This window comes from Cavia porcellus, unplaced genomic scaffold (genome assembly GCF_034190915.1).
Source record: "Cavia porcellus strain 051 isolate PalLab524CR breed Dunkin Hartley unplaced genomic scaffold, mCavPor4.1 scaffold_2, whole genome shotgun sequence".
NCBI classification, from domain to species: Eukaryota; Metazoa; Chordata; class Mammalia; order Rodentia; family Caviidae; genus Cavia; species Cavia porcellus.
In genome coordinates, this window is record NW_026947485.1 from 100,250,203 (window position 1) to 100,272,959 (window position 22,757).

Below are 22,757 nucleotides of genomic sequence, written 5' to 3' on the forward strand. Positions count from 1 at the left end.
TAAGTAAACATATTAATTATATAGAAATAAGCTTGAAGTACTGATTTTATTAAAATATGAGAAGTCATTTTGGTTAAACTCCTTCTTCCTGAACGCATTTTCACCTTTGTGTTTCTTTTGAACTCTGTAGGGCTATAAAACTCATTTGGACCCTTCCCAAAAATCCATCGATTTAAGAGGAAACTATTCTCTTTTAAGATATCTATATCTTCCCCGCTCACCATTTTCTTTGTGAAATACTAGAGAACTGTGAACATTTCCCAGGAGACACTTTATATGTGCTGAGTGTCTGTTCAGCAGAGCATGGCTCCTGGGGAACCTGACCTATCCTGCCCTGGACTCTTAGCAGAAACATGCCCTCCAGGAGACCTCCACTGAAGGGAGACACATATAAATCCCTTAAGGGGCAAGCCATGCATCTGCTGACCTATTCCTCCTAACATACTCTGTGTGTTCCTTTTGCAGAATATGTGGATTGAGAGAACCGTATACACAACAGCATATAAATTGCCTGGAATTCTAAGGTGGTTTGAGGTCAAGTCTGTTTTCATGGTAAGGACACTCCCCAGCAGAATCATCTGTTCCCTCTCTGATAGGGCATGACACACCCTCTTCACCCTTGAGAACCTTGTCACTTCAGCTAGCCTGTAGGCCATGGCCCCTGCAGTGCATGTAATCACCCTGCCTGTTCCCCAGAGCATTAGCATCTCCTCGCCCACCTTCAGTATTTTAGTGGAAAAGCTATGTAATCACCCACAGTGCTGGCTGATTAGGAAACCAGGCGAGGCCTCATTTCTGCTCACACAATATTTAATTTCAGCCATAGGTTTGCTATTTTGACAGTTCTTTCCCTGAACTAAATGAAAAGTTTAAAACAATTTCCAATTTACATAAACTTTTTACAAAATCTTTCTTCCTGATGGTTTTTCCATTTACATGACAAACAACTTAATTAATCGTACTTTCTAATTCTCAGTAAAAATAGCCTGAGAATATACCCCTCCCTGACATTTTTTTAAAGGAGTGATGATTCCCATCTCATTAGCTAAACTTTGCCTTGCTAAGAGACAGTTTCACTTATGTGAAACTCATATTGATGGTAAACTATAGGACAGTTTCATTTACATGAGTTAGGCAGCAGATTTATTGACTATACTAAAATGTCAGAGCTGTGGCAATTGCCAGTATAAAAATATCTGACTGAAATATGTTTTTGTTCCTGTGTCTTCACTGGGCATAATCCTGCCCAGGGAAATGGTGCTTGCCATTTAGTTTACAGTGCGTTCTGCGAAGCACCTGCTTGTTTGGCTCTAGGACTTGATTGGAGTCTTTCTCCCCAGCGCTGTCTCCACCTTTCTCTTTGCTGGTACCTTTTGCTGCTGCCAGTATAGCTCAGAGTGCTTCTAGGAGCATCTCACTGCTGCCCCACATCTCCCAAGCCCACACAGCTACCAGATTGGAGTCCTTTCCTTGTGTTCATAGATCTCTACACTGCTGGTCCCTCCCTGAGGGTGTTTTCACCTTCTTCCCTGGCACTCCAGTTAGAGTCCTCAGGAGAATAAACAACTTCAGGAGTTAGGTGTGAGGTGACAGAAATTCACCCCTTTGCATTTGAAGCAGGTGAGAATGTGTGAGACACAGAGAAGCAGGACCTTCACATAAACAGGTATTAATTCTTATGAGCCTCTGTCCTAAGCTCTTTGTCACTGAGATTCTGGGATCCTGCTTGACATGGGGCTTAATGTCTGAGAGGCAGAAAACCTTTGTGAGGATGCAGCTCCTCCTCAGGCTGCTCTGGTCATTTTTAACAGACTAAGAGACCTGGAAACCAAATGATCCCAGAATGGCCTGGCTGAAATCTTGCCATGAGACCCCCTCCCAATGCTGTTCCTCATTGGATAGATGCCATATCTGTGGGGCAGCAGCTAGCCCAGACTGTTTGATGAGAACAAGGGACCATTCTTTCTTGAAGCAAATGAACCCAAGGCCAACAAATAAGCTTGCAGCTAAATGGAACCCTACTTTGAAGTATCCACTTGAAGGTGCATGTCTGTTCTGATGAAGCAAGGTGTCAATGACAAGGTTGTTCCTGGATGAACGTGTGACAAGGGGACACCTTCATCAGTGTGCACACAGTTGGCTATGTTTGGACATTACAATCTCTCTCTGGCTATTTCTCCATCAGTTCACAGACAGGTACATCCTCTGAAAACCATTTCCTCCCCAAACACCAAGGACATCCTGCTAGGAAATGAAAGTTCACAGTTGTCCCTTTTCTGTCTACTGGTATCCCCTTCCCTACGTCTCAGAGAATCCCCTAAATGCTTCAGCAAAAACAAAGTAAGAGTCTTGCATTGCCATTTGTTGGGGATGTCCAGGATCCCTGGGTATAGGCAGGGCCCTATCACACTTTCTTTTGGGAGAACCAACATTATTGTTGTCTCTGTTATTTTTCTCTCAATGCTGAGACACGATACCCAACACCCAAAATGAAAAAAGGAAAGATGTATTTAGTTCACTGTTTGTGGAAGGTTCCAGACCATAATCACCTGGCTCCAGGATAGGATAGCATGGTACAGGAGCAACACTTCAAGTTAGCAGCCAGCCAAAGCAGCCAGAGCAACAAGGAGGATGAAAAGCAAGTCCAAAATCCAGCAGGGCAAATATGAAGTCCTATAGTTGCATATCCAGGATCTGAAGCAATCTGGCAAAATGTGAGCTCCAAAGGACTTGTGTGGTTCCACCCCTACAGCACTTCTGGTGGTTGTAGCTCCCAAAGCTTCACTCTTAGGTCTGCTTTGCTCTTCCCTTGCAACTTTCCTTAAGACAATCCACATTCCTGTATTTTCCAAATTTCTGGGGTCTCCATTGTACCTTTGACTTCACACTCACAGCTTCACATACTGCCCTCTCAGGGCAATACTGCCTGGCCTCCCAAGCCTTCTGAAATCAAGGTGGAACCTTTTTTAACCTCTGAACTGTTGCATTCTGCATGCACCTAAAACCAGCACCATCTGAATGATGGCAAGGTCTGCTGCCAGCTGGAGCAGTAGCCAGGCTTTCCTTTATTTTGGCTTTAGGAGTCAAGTGCCTGGATCACTGGGCACTCAGAATCTAATTCTGAAATGTTCTATGCTGCCACCATTCTGGAACATTGTGCTCTATGGCTTTCACCTCAAAGCAAAGTCTTTCACTTTTGTAGTTTTGAGGCTGCAAAGGTGTAAGACTTGCTGTTTATTGTGATGCCTTCAGGCCATCTTTTCTATTATGCTGTTCCTTCTCAACAACCGAGGTTTCCTCAACCCTATCTTTACAGTACACAGCTTTATTGGAGCTTCCTTTCTGGCCAGACTCACAGCATTTTAAATCATCCTGCTGGGCTCTTTGTTCTTGATTTGCTATGTAAATCTGGCTACAAGCCCCAAACAATATTCATGCTATCGCCTCAATATTCAACTGCCTTGAAATTTCTTTTGCCAGATAAATTATTCTAATGCCATTAATCTCTGTCTCTGGCAAAATCTCTGGACAGGAGCAAAATTCAGACAAACTTTCTGCCAAGCCGTAACACACATTATCTGGAATTCAATAACCTATCATTCTTCTAGCAGAAACCTCCCAAGCCTGGTCTTTAGCAGCAGGATTTCTATCAGCCTTCTGGTCTCCTGAACTCTAACCAGAATCTCCCATACAGAAAAGCCTAGTGTGTTCCAGCACTACTCCTTCAGGCAACAACTCCCAACCTTTCCAAACTTTAACCACAAACCATTCCCAAAGGCTCTTGAACCACATGGTCAGGTATAGTCACAGCAACAACCCCACTCCACTTCTTTCTTGGTTACTTTTCTCTCACTGCTGAGACAAAATACTTAATGCCCAAAAGGAAGGAAGGAAAAGTTTATTTTGCTTGTAGTTTGTGGAGGTTTCAGTCCATAGTCAGCTGGCTCCAAGGCAAAGTGGCATGGTACAGGAGCAACACTTCAAGGCAGCAGCCAAAGCAAAGTTGGGGGAGCAAGCCTCTTTTCCTCCCTTATATTGTACACAGACCACCCCACCCCCCCCCCAGGGGTAGGTACCTCCTTTCTCCCTTCTTGCACTGGCTGAGGGTATTTACAAAGTAAAAACCCTGGCTTCCTGCTGAGTCTCTTAGTTAAACTTCCAAACTTTTCAGGCTGACACACTGAACCAATAATAACAATTGTTGAAGTCATCCTAGACATGGTCCACATGACACAGCCTAGAGAAAGGTGTTCTGTCTGCTAGAGCCAGTTCTAAAAGGTGTAGGTCATGTTTTACTCTTAGCATTGCTTTCATGGTACCTTAGAACTGAGCCAGACAAGACTTGAGGGCCCTCAAAGGACGACAGAGGTACAAGAGAGGAATGCAAGTCAAGTTCCTTTCCTTCTGCCTCACAGAAGGTTTGCACTTGAGGCTGTGAGGGTAAGTAGAAGCAGCAAGAGCTCATATTGACATGGAGGGTGTTCTAATTAAAGGGGGGCAGCAGGCTCTTGGCTTCTCAAAGTGTTTATCCTTCTTCACACACCCTCAAATTCCTTAAAACTTGACGCTCTGTAAAACAAGCAGAGAACAGCCAGGCGGGCTCATGCCTGTAATCCCAGCACTCCTGAGGCTGAGGTGGAAGGATTGTTGTTAGTTCGAGACCAGCCTGGGCTACAAAGTGAGCTCAAGGCCATCCTGAACTGCGTAGCAAGATCCTGTCTCAAAAAAAGACAAAAAAAAAAAAAAAAAACAAGCAGAGAACAGGATCTTGGTTGGAAGGACTCTTTAGGAAAATGGATAATGATCAGGCACCACTTTGGGTTGTGTGTTTTGTGTACATGTGCACAGTAGATACATCTGTACATGCACATGCACACATCCTTATAAACCCCCCTATCGTGGGCTGAGTGGTCTTGCTTTGCTCATCTGCAGTATTCCAAATGAAGGTCCATCTATGAGAACAAACCATAATAAAATGTCCAGTTATCCTTGGCTGGCCCACTGATGACCATGCCCAAGAAGAATAGGAAACTTGTTCTACCATGGCACAGTACTCCTCTGGTGAGACCCCTCCAGCAGATGTGGCAACTCCAGGTTGACGCTGCCACCTTCTTTCCCTTACAGGTGGAGATCAGTCCCCTGGAAAATGCCATCGAGACCATGCAGCTGACAAATGACAAAATCAACAGCATGGTGCAACAGCACCTGGATGACCCTGGCTTGCCCATCAACCCCCTGTCCATGCTTCTTAATGGCATTGTTGACCCTGCTGTTATGGGCGGCTTTGCAAATTATGAGAAGGTTTGTGAAATATCTGCTTTCTCTTTGCATCACCCAACTCCCAGATAAGCTAAAAATTCTAGACACTGGCTCAGAGAGCCACAGCTAGGCAGGAGTACCCAGAGGCAGCCTCTGCAGGCTGCAGGGACATCAAGATCTGATCTAGGGCCCCAAGCCCCAGGCATTGTCAGGCAACAAGGAAGGCCCACTGAACAACAACACATGCTGGGATACTGGGACTACAGAGAGTGACCCCTTGGTAGCTTTCAAGAGGCCTAGGATCATTAAAGGCCCAAAATTCCATTTTAGAGACAGACAAAAGAGTTAATAGTAGGGAAGTGGCTCTGATCTAGTACAAGGATCCTGGCCACAAATTGAAGGCCATGAATCCAGGCTAGACCCAGCATCTGCCAACTACAGCCCACTCCCTATTTTGGTAAATGAAGTTTAATGGGAACCTGGCCACACCTTTTCCTTTACTTGTTGCCTGTGGCTTCTTTCCTGATAGAGTAATAGTAGGGTTAAGCAGAGGCCTGTTTGGGTCACAAAACCTGAAATGTTTACAATCTGGCCCTTCCCAGATAAAGCTTGTTGACCCTTCATCTAGACAGAGTAAAAACTGAGAAAGGGCACTGCTAGAAAACAGGCTATCGGGATGGTTGTCTTTGGAGAAAAAAGGGACATGTTGTGTGTGTGTTGATGTGTATCCGTGTGTTTTACTAGAGATTGAACCCAAGGCTTTACACATGCTAGGCTACACTCTACCACTAAGTTATATCCCTATCCCCCTCTTTTAGTTTTTCCTCCGAGACAGGGTCTTGCTATGTTGCCCAGGCTTGAACTTACTGTCTTCCTGCCTCAGCCTCCTGAGTGGCTGGGATCACAGGTGTGAATCATCGTGGTCAGATATAGATGGTGTTCTTCTAATGCTCTGTAGCCTTCAAGTGCAGATCAGGCCTAAGGGAGGTGCAGGGCTGTGGGTCAGGGCCAGTAGCACAACAGGGAGGAGTAGATTTGCTGTCACGCAGCAAGACGAACCAATCCAGATCAGTGGTGGCTTCACTGTTGTACAGCTGTGAACAACCACCTGGACTGTCTGTGTGCTCCATTTATTGGGTCTGACTTCAAGAATTTTGCCTTGGGTCTGGGGAGGCTCTATTTTATGCATAGCTCTGTCTCCAGGGCCTGGCAAACAGGAGGTATACTAAAGTCTATGCTGGATGACTAGGTGCACTGAAAGGCTCTCCAATATCTCCACAGGCCTTCTTTACAGACCGGTACCTGCAGGAACATCCTGAGGCCCATGGACAGATTGAGAAGCTCAAGGACCTGATTGCATGGCAGGTAGAGTGTCTAATGGCAGCCTTTCGTATTTGTAGAGAAGGGGAAACTGAGTCTAGGCCCAGATCTGTTTGAGCATCCTCATACACATGCCTGTCAGCATGAAGTCTGTGGGACCATGGTCAGAATGTGCCTGACTGTGTGTGTCCCTTGGGAAGTGCCAAGTGTGCCCCAGTCCCCACCTCCACTATGGACTCAACACGTGATTTGCCATTGTAACTCAAGCATCCAGAAGATACTCTCTTGCAAAGAACAAGGTCTCTTGCCTGCCTTTGGTCAGTTATCCTGATTGCTGGAAAATCTCTGATAGAAATACAAAAAAAAAAAAAAACATTGCAGTGAACTCCGAGCCAAGAAGCCCTTAGCCCCAGCCTGTCCCCAGGAATGGTGCCCAAGCACTGCAGTCCTTGAGAAGTGCATAGGTTGGAAGAGATAGTGCCCCCTCTCCCTTTGCTCTAGGTTGGTGTGTGTCCTCATTTATGTTTTCACAGCTGAGATTCTACAAGTTGTTTTGCCTCTCCTCTTGCTCTTGAGGCCTGATGAAGGCCATCATTTGACAGGGTGGGTAAACCTTCCAGAGGGTGCTTTATGTATCAGACCCTATTGAGCTCACTAGTATGGAACCATCCTGTCCAGTTCTCATGGGACCTCTGCCTGCGCTCACTCTTCTACTGGGGGCAACTCACTTCTTTAGGCCTCATTTTCATATGCAGGTGGTACATATGAGGAGCGTGCAGTCTGCACACACCAAACCTAACCTTTGATATGAAGCTGAGCAAGGTAGGGTGAGGACCCTCCTATGGTTGGGCCAGGCACTGTACCTCAGGCCACATTGCTAAGCCAGACTCCCAGTTGAAGCCCAAAGATTCTGTGCAGCTTATCTTGCATGGTGAGGTATGTCCTCTGCAGGGGCCTTTCTGTGGGCTTTTTTATTCTGCCCATCCTCATGGAACTTCATCTTTGTGGCTTATCTCTCATCAGCACATTGACCAGTAAGGTCACTTAGGGTGGCAACGCTGAACTTGAGTTTTAAACCAAATTCCTCCTAATTTGCATTTTGAGATACAATGTAGAAATATATAGAACATAAAATTTACCATTTTAAGTATTCTTTTGTGTACACTTTAGTGGCTTTAAGTATATTTATAGGATAGTATAGCCATCACCATCATCCATCTCTGGATCTTTTTCATCTTACAAAATTAAAGCTATACTCATCAAACAATTCACATTCCCCACTATCTCCAATCTCTGGCCACCACCAACCAATTTTTTTTACTCTAAAAATATGATTACCATAGGAACCTCCAATAAGTGGAATCATATATTATCTGTTCTTTTCTGTCTGGTTAATTTCACTCAGCATGATAACTTCAAGATTTAACCATGTTGTGGCATGTTTCAGTTTCTTTTTAAAGGCTGAGTAATGCTTCATTATATGAATGGACTACATTTTCTTTATTCATCTGTTGTCTAGATTATTTCTAATTTGTGGCTCGTGTGAGTAATATTGTTAAGAACATGAGTGTACACATATATGTTCAGGTTCCTGCTTTCAGTATATGCCAAAAACTAGAATTCCTGGATCATATAAAATTGTTCAATTTTTTTTTAACTAGTCCCAGAGTTTTCTATAGTGCCTATATTATTTTATGTTCGTATGAGCTATAATGTATGATTCTGGCTTTTCTAAATTCTCACCAAAGCTTGTTATTTTCAGTTTTTATATGTTTATGATAGCCACTGTGCAGATTTATACTTTTAACAGGATCACATTTAAAAGGAAATACTTAGATTCCATCGTAAATCTATATGCATTTGAAATCTGTTTGCTCTGAAGTTGTTTTGTGATAGAATCTCTGCAAATGGCAAAGAGCATTGTTGGCCAGGAGTGGTTTCTTTGCATGGAATATAAGCTTCATGTTGGCAGTCTCCTTGCTTCTCAAAAAGTGAGAAAGAGTTGACATTTTGAATGATGTTATAGAAACTAAAGAGTACAAAATTCAAAATTCCTCTGAATGCTATAACACAAAAAGTAGTTTGGTCTGCAAAAGTTTTATTGATTTTTTTCCCCTTGTAAGCTTTTACAGCAAATTGGATTTTAAGAGTTTCAAGTCCTACAGAGGAAAATAATTTGTTCCCCGGAGAGTAACTTTGTGTCAGCACTATGTCATCACCCCTAATGACTATATTAAGGATGAATTTTAAAGCAGCTCACAGGAAAGTTGAGTCAGTTTTCTAGCAACTTCGTTAAATCAAAGAGTGAGAAAAATACATATTCAAAACATTACCTATGATTTTTGCCTTCATTTGCAAATGTTTTGAAAACATGTATCTTAATATCAGTAATTGAGTCTTGTGTTCATTAAAAATAAGAAATTTGGGGTTATCGGAATACTTCATTCTCTTTTTATTAGTTCCCCTGGTATCTCAGTTACTTTTTGTTGTTGTTGTTGCTGAAATAAAATATCCAACACCCCAAATTAAGGAAGGAAAAGTTTACTTTGCTCACAGTTTCTGGAGGTTTCAATCCTTAATCAGCTAACTCCAAGGCAAGGTGGCATGGCACAGGGGCAATACTTCAAGGAGATAGAAGACAGCTAAAGCTGCAAGTGAAAAAGGGGAGAGAAAAAGCCTCTTTTCCTCCCTAATATTGTAAGCAGGCTACCCCCACTTAAGGCATTTATAGCATTCACTCCACCTCCTTGCCCTCCTCTTGTACAGGATGAGGATGTTTACAAAATAAAGGACCCTGGCCCCTTTGCTGGACTGCTTAGTTAAACTTCTCAAACACTTGGTTTTGGTTTTTCCTTGAAACTCTCAGAGGGGAGTTTTACTCCTGGGAGTCCCAGGATTGGTTTTGCAGAGTTTGCATCATCTTTGTAACAATAAGCAGATCTCCAGGGCCCACAGATGTTGGTGGAGGATGGCTAATCAGTTGTAGGATGCTCCACAGCTCTGCTTCCTCCCTCTGTCTAAAATGAAGTGTGGTGTCCACCTGCCCCTCTGCCCCACTGGGAGACAGGAGGAAATGTAGGTTGCTGAAGTCTGTTAGGTTTGCATCTGACACCCAGTGATAAGCCACTTTCTCAAAGGCACTTCTCCCAGACTTACTTGTCACTGTTGAGTATCTCCGCCGAGTGTCCAAAGTGGATGAATCTAGACAGTCTCATGTTAAACTGCTATGATGTGTGTATATTTTTCCTTTGAAACGTACAAAGATGAAAGGCCAGACTCACTCATCAGGACCAGCTGACAATGGAGATCACCCTTTTGGCCAAGGCTGATACTCCTGGAGTACTGAGCTCAGCTTCCAAATGTTCTGTGTTCCTAGCAGGGCCTGAATTTGTGCAAGAAACAGACAGGAGCAGATTTCAAATGTAGCACCTCCCATTGGGAAGGCACTGTCTGGGAACAGGCTGCAAGTTCACTTGGAACAACTGGAAATGTGACGTTGAGGAAATCCTCTCCCCTTTCTAGGCTCTGGGAAACTTTAGGGCCCTTTCTAGGCTCTTGGAAACTGGGAATGCAGATTTTAGGGCCTGCCTACAAGAAGTCATGGCTCTGGAGGAGACGTGAAGAAAACTGCCCAAGAGGTTTTGGTACTCAGCCAGATTGGAACCCATTTCAGACCCTAGATCTGTGGTTTTTCCTTATAATCTAAGCACCTGATACACTGACTTGTATTTACACAGACTGTCTTTGTATCTTTCATGTGGAATCTAGCTCCAAATAGACATAAAACTGGTGACCAGATCCCATCCTATAAGAAGATTTTATCCACTTAATGTCCAGGATCATTGAGAGGAATGAATTTTTGCACCTTAATGTCACAGTCCAAATTGCAATTCAAGGAGTACCAGTGCCTTAAACCAAGTAGCCTCAACTCACATCTGGTAGCTTCTTCAATTAAAGAATCTGACTAATTAAGAGTTTTAATCATACCACCACCCCTAACAACAAAAACCATCATCATGATTAGATTGCATTTTGCCTATCTGAAAAAAGCCACTGTAAACCAAACATGTTTCAGAATCTAAGGTGGATGTACTTTAACCTTGAGACAGCATTCTTGGATATACCCACCTTTGCACTTGGACAGACACATTTACCATGCCACCAAAAGTTGTCCCAGCATGCTTTTCATCCCCCAAGGCAGATCTCAGTAAGCAAATACATTACAGTGAACATTTTCTACTGCTGGTCGGAATAAACTGTGGCTCACCCCAGGGAAACTGCCATCTGCATGAGAAAGTCATATGGAATATTAAAACATCCCATCTATTTTGAAATCTCACCTGCACACTGTCCTTTCAGTAATAACTGGCTAGAAAGGGATAACAGGCATGTGCCTTGGGTCTAAGCCCAACTGTTAGCAAAACAGACTTTTGTACAGTGCAGCCTGAGAGCAGCCTGGGAGGGCTGTGAGCCTGGGGAGGCTCACTTACTGTGCCCTTTCCTGGAGTACCAAGAGAGGCAGCAGCTATGCGCTATAAATGGCAAACGAATACATTTTGTGTGTTGATTCATCTTGATAAGATGTCTTGAATTTGTTCACATGAAATTCAATTGTGTACTTATTATCCCTCTTATTAATAAATCTGCTCATTCAGATTGGTATTCCGTCCTCTTAGGAAACTCTGTTTTTAATCAGTATTTTGATTTAATTATAAATTATTAAGAGGAAGCCTCTTAGCTTGATTGCATTGAAGAATGGCTAACTCCCAGCCCAAGCACAGGAAGGAACAGAGGCAAGGGACAGAAAGGGAACCTCTTCCTGTGCCCACCCCAACAGCACAACTCTGGGAGGAGGCCTGTGCCGCTGGGAGCATGAAAATGTCTCTTATGACAGTCTTAAAGGTTAGCGTCATCTCCACTCTCAGAAGTGAAGTGTTGGCATGGATATCTTATGACAGCAGTGTCTGCAGAGAAATGATTATTTTTAGTTTTAAAGAAGAATAAATTTAGTTTTCCTTTCTAAATAAGAATATCCTTCAGGACTATAGATCACATATAATTAGATTCCTGTGTTTTGGAGGAGAGTTCTCAATTGTCTGTAAAGGCAGTATTCTTAGCTAAAAAATGTTTGCACTATGACATGGCTCTTTGGTAGCAGAACAAGTGACATCTAAAATTCAAAACATAGTTCTTTCCACAAGTGAGTCTGTTCTGAGACTGATGGCCCACGCAAAGTAGTGGGATATCCCTTGTTTGGGGAACCCCACCCTAGACGTAAGTTGGGAACACAGTGATTTCCACTTAAACAGTCTAGTCTTTCAGGCTATGTTCCTGATGATGAATTGAATCAGTCACTTTGATATGGAAACAAAAGCAGCGCAGTTTGCAAGGTGCCTTTTTCCCACTGGTGTGGAATGCTTTCTCTAGACCATTAACCAAGAAATAAGGAATGTCAACCTCTGTGTTTCTCAGATCCCATTTTTGGCTGAAGGGATCAGGATTCATGGAGACAAAGTCACAGAGGCACTGAGGCCATTTCATGAGCGAATGGAAGCCTGCTTCAAGCAACTAAAGGAGAAAGTGGAAAAGCAATATGGTGTCCGGACCATGGTAAGTGGGTATGTTTGCAAAAGATGCGGTGTCCAACTGTGCAAGGTACACAGGGCACATGAGCCAAGATATGCACATGCTATGTGCTTAGCAAGCAAGCTGTAAAGGAGCTCAGCCCCCTTCATTAGTCCACTAACCAGTCACCAGTACCTGTCAGTACCTGGAAATATCGGCATGAACAAACACTCATGGATTTTCTTGGTCACCAAGTGCCGCAGTCACTTCCTCTAAACAGATTTCCCTTGATGTTATAGAGACACAGAGAATCTTCACAGTGGTCCAGGTGACTTGGCTGATTGACAGAACCCACATGTACAGACATGCAACACATACATAGGGTTAAATGACACTCAGATGACAGCACTTGTGGTGTCCCAAAACAGAAATGGAGTCCATGATCAATCCAGTCAAAGTCTACAAACTGTAGTTTAGAGAGAAGCAACAGATTACTGAGCTTTGAAATTGTTATCAGATACTACTTATTCATGGAAGTGGGCCAGGCAAAGAAGGGAGTGGAGATTTCAGTGGCCAGTGAAGACATGGGCATATCTTGGGCAGTAGTTAGAAGAACCCAGCCCTCAGGAGTCACAAGGTGTGAACAAGGTGCTCATGATGAAGGGCAAACCTAAGTTTTTAAATGAGTTTGTGCAAGATTTCTGGGTTGGCACTGGGACCAACAGCATGACAGAAAAGCAGCTTGTGATTTTAAGTAATGCCAAAAAGCCTTATAGATGAGCCCTTATCGAGCATAGCTGAGCCTCCATATCTCCAAGCCTGGTGCTATGTATCTTAGTCTCGGGCCCAGCAGGGCATGAACCTGACAGTCACACAGCTGCCCAGCCCTGGTCTGGAAACCTAGCAGGTGGGAATCTGGGACTGACAGCCCAGCAGGAGCTGCTACAAGTAAACAGGCTCAGAAACCAGGGTGCTATCCTTCACAAGGTGCTGGAGTACCCTCTGTACAAGTCAGAATCCTTGAGTAGTGCTTGATAACTTGGAAGCCTGCAGCTCATTATAATCAGAGTTGAGTGGCAAAAAGAGTTTCGGAGTGCGTCACAAGGCGGCTGTTTCAAAGTTCCATGCAACTTCTAATTCTTTCTAAGAAATAAACACTTGTGCCACTTCTGAGTTTCTAAGTGAAAAACTTCCTGTTTCATCAGTCATTAAATGCAAATTTCAAGACTTACAGAAAGCTGTCAGACTCACCAGGCAGCTTTCATATCCTTTTCTCTGCTGAGAAGCATTATCTCTGAGCAGGTTTATTCCAGGGGTTAGGTGGGGAAAGAAAGGAAGGACAGGAGGATGATGTGTAGGTAACAAGGGTAAATCTCTACTGAAGGAAAGCTTTCCTCAGTTCCATGCCAGTCATCCTTGGCTGGAGGGGAACAATTTCTATCATATCCAGAGGTAACATCATCACCAAATTTCCTGCCTGCCTTTCTCTGGGCAGCCATGAGGCTTTTTGGCAAGATGATACAGGAGCACAATTAAAAGAATATTTCCCACCATCGAGTACTTTGTTCCCAGGAGCTGCCTTTCTGAGTTCTCCTCCATCTAGGGACCATGAAGGGAGGCTCTGTAGTCTTTAGCATATATAAGGGCAGGTGAGTGGTGCTCTGATTCTCTGAGAAATGTGACATTAAAAGCAGTGTGAGGGGTACTTTTCTTGTCTTACCTACTTTGGAAATTTGTAAGCATCCCAGAATACCTTGGAAAAGCAATATGGTATCATCCTGTTTCCAAAAGGGGAAATTTAAAAATAAAATACCCATAGAAAAGACAATAAACCATTCCATCAATGTTTTGAGCCATTCTAAGACTCAGAGAAAATTTGGACACCCTCTGACATAGTAATAAGGGTGATCTGGCCCATTCCATTTTGGCTTTTATTTTGCCAGTCCTGGAGCTCCAAGGAGGCACCATTCCCATGAGTGAGGGATCAGTGGACCCTCAGGTGCCTGGGAGAAAGACCAGGAGAAGAGTGCCTTCAGCACTGGCATACAGCCCCCAGAGGGATTCTGCCTTTATCCTGTAAGCTCATGAAATTATTTCTGTGTTTCTTGCCCCATCTACATCCCCATCTTCATTTGCCTCTTCTGAGTCTGTTGAAGAGCCCAGGATGCAACACAGGAAGCCAGGTGCTGTCTCAGGACCTCCCGACCTGTCTCTTCTGCTTCCTCCTACAAACCCCCAGGGGTCACCTCCAACCACAGCCTAGCATATGTTGTCCCACTATACTGGCCACTTGCACACATACACTCTTCAGATGGATGAGAACCCCAAGTCACCCCTCATTCCATACCCTGCACCAGCCCTAGGAGTACCTTCCTGGTGGTGCTGGCCTTTACCCACCACATGTGCATTACCACAGACCCCTGACCTGTCTCCTTGCTTCCAGGGCTTCTCCTGTTCCTGGACCTGGACCCCGCAAGCCTTCACAGAGCACAGCATGTCACTGTATGAGTCTCAGTCTGCAACTGGCATTTGAGTAACATGTGGAAAGGCACATTTTCAGAGAACAATAAAATATACTGGCTTCTCGTCCTCAGAGAGCACTGATTACCGTGCTTAAATTCAGCTAATCCTACCCTTTACTCCTTTTCTTGACTCAGTGCACAATTGACACCCATGATCAAGGTTCACCTGGGAAGCAACAATGTAAAACTCAGAAGTAGTGAACAAAACAGAGAAGTTTTTCTTTCAGGCTCTGTGGCAACAGCAGCAAAGTAAGAGGAGCTGCCATCCATAGTGTGCCAAGCCCTCTAGCTTTACCCACAACACTTCATTAATCCTCATACCACCCTCAAGGGAGAGGATGATTCCCTGTGTGCTGGAGAAGAAACCGAGGCTCAGGGTTGCTCCTTATTTTATACAAGGTCACACTTTTGATGCCAGAGCCCAGGCTCTGGCCCATCCCAGCACATGCACTCCTAACCTGTCGGCCCTTCTGCTGGGACAGGCAGATGCCAGTGTACTCACAGTGTCCTGGACCAGTAGCTTCACCTGTAGGGACTGTGGGAGAGTCTAATTGCTTCAGATGAAACTGATGAATGTGCTATTTCTTGTTTCTAGAGGCTTTGTTCAATAAAGAAAGAATTGTGAGACGAACAGTGGAAACTATAACCAAGTGGGTACCCTGCAAATGTGGCACCCCAAGAGTGGCTCCTGTCCCTGCTTGGCCAGAGCTACCCCTCTCATCCTCTTTTATTTATTTCCATACATACTAAGACAGCCTGGCCAGGACTCAAGGTCACCTTCCAGGCAACATCACAACCCTTGGTGGTAAATAGAAGGCTGAAGGACTGCTCTCTGGCCCTGCTGACAGCTAGAGTGAGGTTACCCTCACTGGATATCCCCATCTCCGGGTCCCTGACTGTGTCCTTCCTGTGCACTCCTACTCAGTGCTCAAGTTCTCCTGATGTTGCGATGTGGCTGCTACGAACCATTTTATCACAGAGGTGCGGAAACAAGCTGGATGCTCTTAAGTACCAGGCTCACAGCGCCTGGGCTCCACCCACATGTCAGACGGTCAGGTTTCTTGTCAACTGTAGTCTCAATATCATTTGATGCTACTTTTCCACCTGCTCAATATGTAGTGGAACACAAAGGCAGCAACTTCCAAGCTACAGAAATCAGCTACTGGCTCTCTTCCTTTTCTCTTTCCACCTTATATCTGAAAAAGATCATGCTGAAGTCAAGCCAGAGGCAGTTCTAGGGGAGGCAAGATAATAGCCCTCCCCAGCAGAAGGCTTGATTAGGTGAGCATTCAGAAACTCAATCACCTTCTCAAGATGGTTTCCACCTCTCCACCTGAGAAAGTAATGACCAAAGATGATGTTGACCAAAAATGATGTGGAAAGACCACAGCTGCCAACAAATCTCATGTAAAATGTAGAGGAAGTCAGAGTCCCTTAGACATGGCAGAGAGAAAATGCAGCAGCCCAGGTAGGTGGGATGGTGCTGAGCATAGCAGATCAGGTGGTCACAGGAACCTAGAGGAAATGATAGAACTATTCTTGAAGATCAGTGAGGATAATGAGGACACAAAACTGGTCGTTGGGTGCAGGAAAAGCTAAGAGGAGAAACCCTTCGGAGAAAGAAAGATGGCAACTGGGCTGCCCTCCAGTAGTGTTGCAGAAAGGCTGTGAAGAGGATCTGGGAGACTGTGAGTCTCCCAGATTTTGTGTAGGAAATGTTTTCACACATGGGGATAATCTATAGGTAACTATTTCCCTTTCAGTTTCCTCATAAAGGTTAATCAGTTATAGTAAGCATCTTCAATATACAATTTCTACATGCATATTTCCTTGAGCCAGCAATCAACAAACTGGCCCACCACAGTTTCTACAAATAACGTCTTACTGAAATGCAGCCATACTCATGTCTGTATTTTCTGTGATTGCTTTTGTGTTACCATGGTCAAGTAGAGTACTTTTGATAAAGGACATATGGCCTGCATGCACAGAATATTGTCTGGTCTTTTCACAGAACTCCTGCCCTTTTGCAGTTTTGAACATTTTACTGTTCAGGAGATAGTTGACAAGTCAAGTTTTATTTTGAGATCATTTGTGTGAGAAATGGGTTCACTGTTCAGAGGTAGCAATGGTATTAAGTAACTGTGATGACCCTTTCTTACCTCTGAGGTCTGGAAGGTCTTACAGCAGGTCTCCTACAAGTACCTGACTGTGTGGGATACTAACAATGACAGAGTGGGATGAGTATGTTGAAAAAGTACTTAGGTGTGACCTATAGGAATGTGGGTTCCACATCTTCAGGTTAGAGGAAAATGCTTGTGCAGCAGCTGAGGTCCCAGATGTGCCCACATCTGGCTCAGGAGGCAGACAGTAGCATTTTCTAGCTAATTAGAAGTTGACACATGCTACGTTTCAGTGACACTTGTTTTCACAATGTGCACAATGTCAGAGAGAGAATGGAAAACTCCACCCACAAATCCATTTTTTTCCAGTATATCATTAGTCCACTACTTAACAAAGAGAAAGAGCTTTCACAACTTGTATCCCAGCTCTGTCTAATCTGTGGCATGGTCATTCGCCTTTGCTTAAATGCAGGATCCTCTCTTGTAGTGAGAGGAGTTCGGTCATTAGGTCTCTGCACATCTGTGATCTGCATAGTCTGTTAACATGCAAAGATGTATAGGTTTGTCAAAAGATCTTGCAGATTCTTTAATCACATCTAGATGTTATTCTTTATGTTAAACTTGCTAGTCACTGTGTTCTACTGTGAAACAGGGTGGTGCATTGTGTTCTCAATAAAGGGAATTACATTTAAAATAAAAAGGCCACAGGTTCATTTTGGTAATTTTTTTTACATGAAATCAGATGTAAAAGATGTTGAAATGATCATCGCTTTTGTCCTCAGCTCAAAACAAGGATATGAACTGTTTATAGAATTGGACACTTGCAATCTATATGCTGTACTTCTCAGACCACTTAGTTGCGGGAATCATGGTAGGTGCATGCATCAAAAATTATCTCTCTCTCTCTCCGCCTCAGCCCTCAAGTCTGGATGACAGAAGAGGCAGCCGCCCTCGATCTATGGTGCGGTCTTTCACCATGCCTTCGTCATCCCGGCCTCTGTCCGTGGCTTCAGTTTCTTCCCTGTCCTCCGACAGCACCCCTTCCAGGCCAGGCTCTGATGGGTAAGTTGGGCTTAGCAGCAAGGAGCTCTGTGGAAGGAAGGACTTTAGAGCCTTCAACCCATGAGGAGCCAAGAGCTTATCACAACCAAGGCTTATTTTTTTCTTAATATTATCTTTGAAATTGAGACCTTCCAAGACTTTATGACAACAGTGCCCAGTGTGATGTTCAGAGTCTTGTGATTGTTGAGCAAAAAGATCTTGGTGTGCATAGCACTTCGGGTAAAGTTTCCATCAAATGTTAAAACTTTCAGTGAGCATTTGGTCCCCTTCCATGTGTCATGGAAGAGGCAGTCCCTGCAGTCCTGCATGTGGCCCTTTTACCTAATGCCGTCCTGCAGAGTGCCGTCCAGAGGGGGCTAGTGTGTTCTGAGCAGATGCTGTCGTCGGTGCCCCCATCAAGTCTGCTGTCACATGGTGAGCAGTTATATGACAACTAGCTGATCCTCCTCCTCCTCCTCTTTCTTTGTTTTTTTTTTGTTTTGTTTTATTTTTGTAAAGCAACATTTTTTTGGTTTTTGTTTCTGATGAGATTTATTATCTTTTAAAGGGAGAAAGGAACTGCTGCTTAAGTTGAGTACTTCTGAGAGTAACCATCTGTCGCATACTGTCTATGACCACCTTAAACAGTATGATGCATATTACCCTTTTTATTATGCCAAAATACATATGCATTAAAATTTACTGTGTTTCAGTACACATTTCAGCGGTATTAAGCACATTCACATTGTCGTGCAACCATCATCATTATCCATCTCTACAGTTCTTCTTATCTTACAAAACTAAAACTCTGTACCCAGTAAACAATACCACCTGGCAACAACTGCCACTGTGCTTTCTCTCTCTATGACTGAACGATTCCACCAAACCCCAGCAGAGTGATGGCCATCTTTTTGCAAGACCACGTTGGAGACCTAATTTTACTTCTGATAGCACAGAGTAATTAAGAAGGGAACATAAACCTACTAGTTAGACTAGTTAACGAACATTGTGCATTCACTGTGGCTTTTACATTAGCTCAGGTTATTGTAAAGACACCCTCATGTTGGTTTTTTTGTGTGTGTTTTTGAGTGACAACCATGTAAAGTTAGTTCTTATACAAAGCGAAAAAAAATGGGCATGCAAATTAAACATCAAAGCACTTGTAATTATTTTACTGTCAGAGTTCTGCACAGTTGTGTGTTTGTCCAAGCTCATTTGGTTTATAATCCATCACTCTTATCAAACTTGCCGGCTCCCGATGCCAACCATTCAGGCACCAACTTCCAGAGAATCCCCAGGGACAGTTCCACTCAAAGTACCCTTTGTTGCCAACGATTGATGTGCTCAATGGAGAACTGCAAGCTACACCCACATTTTTTTTCCTTAATAGTCATTTTGATCAGTGTCTGATATTTATAAGGCCAAACCCATATGGAAATTCTCAGTTTAGTGGTGTTTAAATCATGAGTGCCTGTCATTTAGAACAAGATTACTGAAGAAATTTAATGCAACTTCTCTTCAAGAGAATCCCCAGGCTAGTTAGAGATGGGTTTTCTATATTTCCAAGAACACAGAGGTTAGGACCGAAATTGATGTAGAGATTTTAGATGGAGCGTGGTATACTGCAGTTGGCTTTTCCCTGGGGGGCATTTGTTTAACCTTTAACTGGAAGGCATCTTTATTAGAGTTCACATTTTTGTTCATTCTTGGGATAAGCACCCTTCATTATGTAACCAGCCTGGGGAAATGAGGCTTGATTTCTGATGGCACAGGTGATGTGCGAAGTTCATCCCATCAATAGTTGTGTCTTTTCACGTGAAACATTGAAAACATCCTGTCCTCCTGGTTCTTAGCATGCTCATCGGGACTGTGCACCCTAGATTTCCTCCCTTATCCAGAAAGAGTTCCTTGATCCTTTTTTTGATTACATTAATCATCTTAAATTCTCCAAAACTCAAAGTAAAATCATGAAGATTTTGGTTGTATGTCTACCCTTATAATGTATTACATACAATGTCGAACATTTATTGGATATTGATTTATTGATATATCCAGGTGTCTAAAAATGCTTTTGTGATCAAAGTCTTTTGATCTATTTCATTAATCATTAATTTATAAACTTCATAGTAGGGGAATATTTCAGGGGCCATCTACAAAGTGAACAGAAGAGTATAATGAGGTACCATGTCCCATGTGCCAGCCTCACCCAGTATCAACTCTTAGCTCACCTTCTTTCTGTCTGTATCCCACCCAGTCCTACTCCATTTTCAGCAAATCTCAAACATCACATCATTTTATTTATAGCTAGTTCAGCATGAATGTCTAAGAGGTAAGAACTTTATTAGAAAGCATAACTGTTCCACTTTATTACCACACATAAAATATTAACAGAAAATGTATATTATCATGATATATTAGTGTTAATGTGTCATCCTCACAAATGTTATGTATATTTAGTTTTTTTGAATTAAGACCAAATAAAGGCCTCACCTGGACTTGGTTATTATCAAGTCTCTCCCAACCTACTTTAAAAAAAAATTTGTTTCCCTCATAATTTATTGTTCATAACTCAGGTTATTTCTGCTCTGGGCACAGTCTGGATTTTCTAGATTGTAGTTCCTGTAGTATTGTTTGACGTGTGTCTTCACCCCCTATATTTCCTGTGTTTTGATAGTTGAATCTAAGGGTTTGGTCAGATTCAAGTTTGATTTAGAGGCTAGATGATTTCATAGTTAACTGTATGTTTTTGTATTTAGAGACAACATAACAGGCTTTCTCTCCCTTGGTGACATTAACAGCTATAGATAATCAATGCTTAGGTGCCTTGCTGTTATGATTCAGTCTCCATCCCTTTCTGCTTGACCCTGTTAGACTGGAGGAGTCACAACATAGAGATCTGAATCTTCAGTGGATTTTAAACACAATTGTGTGAATAATCCTTCCCTTTCTGGCCCAGCTAAGGGTTATTTCCATGTTATATAGCCCATATTAGGGATCCAGGATGTTGTGGGGGCTTCTTCTTATTCAGAGTAGTACTTAGGGTTAGGGTTAGGATGTTCCACTAAGGAATCAGCTTAAGAAAAACCACAGATACAACAAAAATGTGACTCATTATAGAAATTTCTCTCTCCTTGAAAAGCCTGTGAATTTTTCAGGTAATTAAGAATTGAGATTTGAAAGTTGCTATGAGGTCCAGGAGCACCTGAGAGCCAGATCAGGACCATCTTGGTCTGAATTATGAGCATGTGAGTTTCCCCTACCACCTAACTTGGGGACTAGCTGGACTTTGGGCAACTAGAGGACAGGGAGCGTCTTCTATTCTCATTCCTTTGACCACGTGGAACTAACATGGAGACCACCACTGAAAAAGACATGTATCTGAAATCATAGGATAGATTCTTTTTTCAATATAACTGTTTAAGTGGAACTCCTTTTAAAATACAATATCCCCTTAACAACACCTTGCACATGGGCCCTGCAGTTAGATTTTTAAGCCATTTCATACCTTTCTCCATCTGGCCCTCTCTGCTAACTCTGTTCTTAATGCAGGAGCTGCAGAAGCCTAATGAGATTCCAATGTTGTATTTCTTCCCCTTCTTAGTATGACTTACGAGTATGAGAAGTACTAGCCAGGTGACCCTGTGCTGAAATAGCAAACTGTAGTCATGTGTAGCTGTGAGCGCAAACATACACATTATGACTTTTGACATATGCCTTGTATTTAAAGCTAGTCCAAACTCCATATGCTTAGTAGTGTAACCTTTAAACCAGTTTTACACTAACTGTTTGCTGTTCAGTAAGCAGAGGGCAATGGTGTCCTTGGTCCCTTTAGTGAATAAGAACAAGAAAATCCCAGAGATTAGAAAACATTTAGGCTCACAAGCAGGTGCGAGAGCAGGTCCTCTGTCTCTAACTCAGATCTGAGAACCCAAGTGTATTTTTAGGCACCTGGGAGATAGAGTCTGCTTGCTTCTGGCTGATCCATCCAAAGAACTTCACATAGGAACTGCTAAAATGTCTAGAATCAGAGAAACTTGGTCAGAATTAAGGTATTAGAAATCTCTACATTGGCATATGCGCATGTTTTCCATTGCATTGTGAATATACCACTATAAATTTCTAAATGTGTGTAGAATGCTATCCTATCATCATAAATCAACCAAAATTCCTAACATCATATTGAATTACCTGGCCAGGCTTCACTTTTCCACAAGTCTGGCCAGCTATCCTATGATATTATTGTCTTATAAATATTCTTTTTCCAGTTAGCTTTTATTGGAAACCAAATAAACTCCTTACAGTTGGTCATTATATGTCTGATGTCCCTCTGTACCTCTTTCTGAATCATTCCTTCCCTTTTACAAGCCTGCAGTTCCCTGGCAGCGCTGAAATACACCGTGAGTGACTTTACATATCTCTGCAGGGTAAAAAGCAATTGCTGTCCTATTAGGACATCACTGATTTAAAGAACCATTTCCTTTAGGTTTGCTCTAGAGCCTCTGCTGCCAAAGAAAATGCATTCCAGGTCCCAGGACAAGCTGGACAAGGACGATCCAGATAAGGAGAAGAAGGACAAAAAGAAGGAAAAAAGGAACAGCAAACATCAGGAGATATTTGATAAAGAATTTAAGCCAGCTGACGTCTCCCTGCAGCAGTCGGAGGCCGTGATTCTGTCAGAAACAGTAATTTAACTGGGGGGTCTTCTTTTTCTCTGGGATTTGCCTCTGCTCTACATTTAGCCAACGGGGCTGTCAGTTTTATTTTACTGAATTTTTGGTAAAACAGTAATTTCAAAATCTGAGGTCCCTCTACTAACTCTGAATAACTGAATACTATAGGACAATCAGAAATGAAGAATAGGGCGTCTTTTCTCTGGAGAACATGTCTAAGCCTTCATCCTCTGTTCCAAAGGATCTCTGGTGGGGGCAGA

General features: G+C 43.0%; 1 protein-coding gene across 3 annotated transcripts in view; it reads left to right on the forward strand.

The window, feature by feature from the left end:
* The window catches only part of Dock1 (dedicator of cytokinesis 1), a 516,033-nt gene that overhangs the window by 482,818 nt on the left and 10,458 nt on the right, over nt 1-22,757 (forward strand). For all 3 annotated transcript variants that reach the window (XM_013143418.3, XM_063244929.1, XM_003479612.5), the window contains 6 exons: nt 466-552; nt 5,125-5,301; nt 6,541-6,624; nt 12,052-12,189; nt 17,703-17,848; nt 22,311-22,509. In XM_013143418.3, the coding sequence (XP_012998872.1) occupies nt 466-552; nt 5,125-5,301; nt 6,541-6,624; nt 12,052-12,189; nt 17,703-17,848; nt 22,311-22,509 (831 nt within the window). The remainder of the gene's footprint in view (nt 1-465; nt 553-5,124; nt 5,302-6,540; nt 6,625-12,051; nt 12,190-17,702; nt 17,849-22,310; nt 22,510-22,757) is intronic.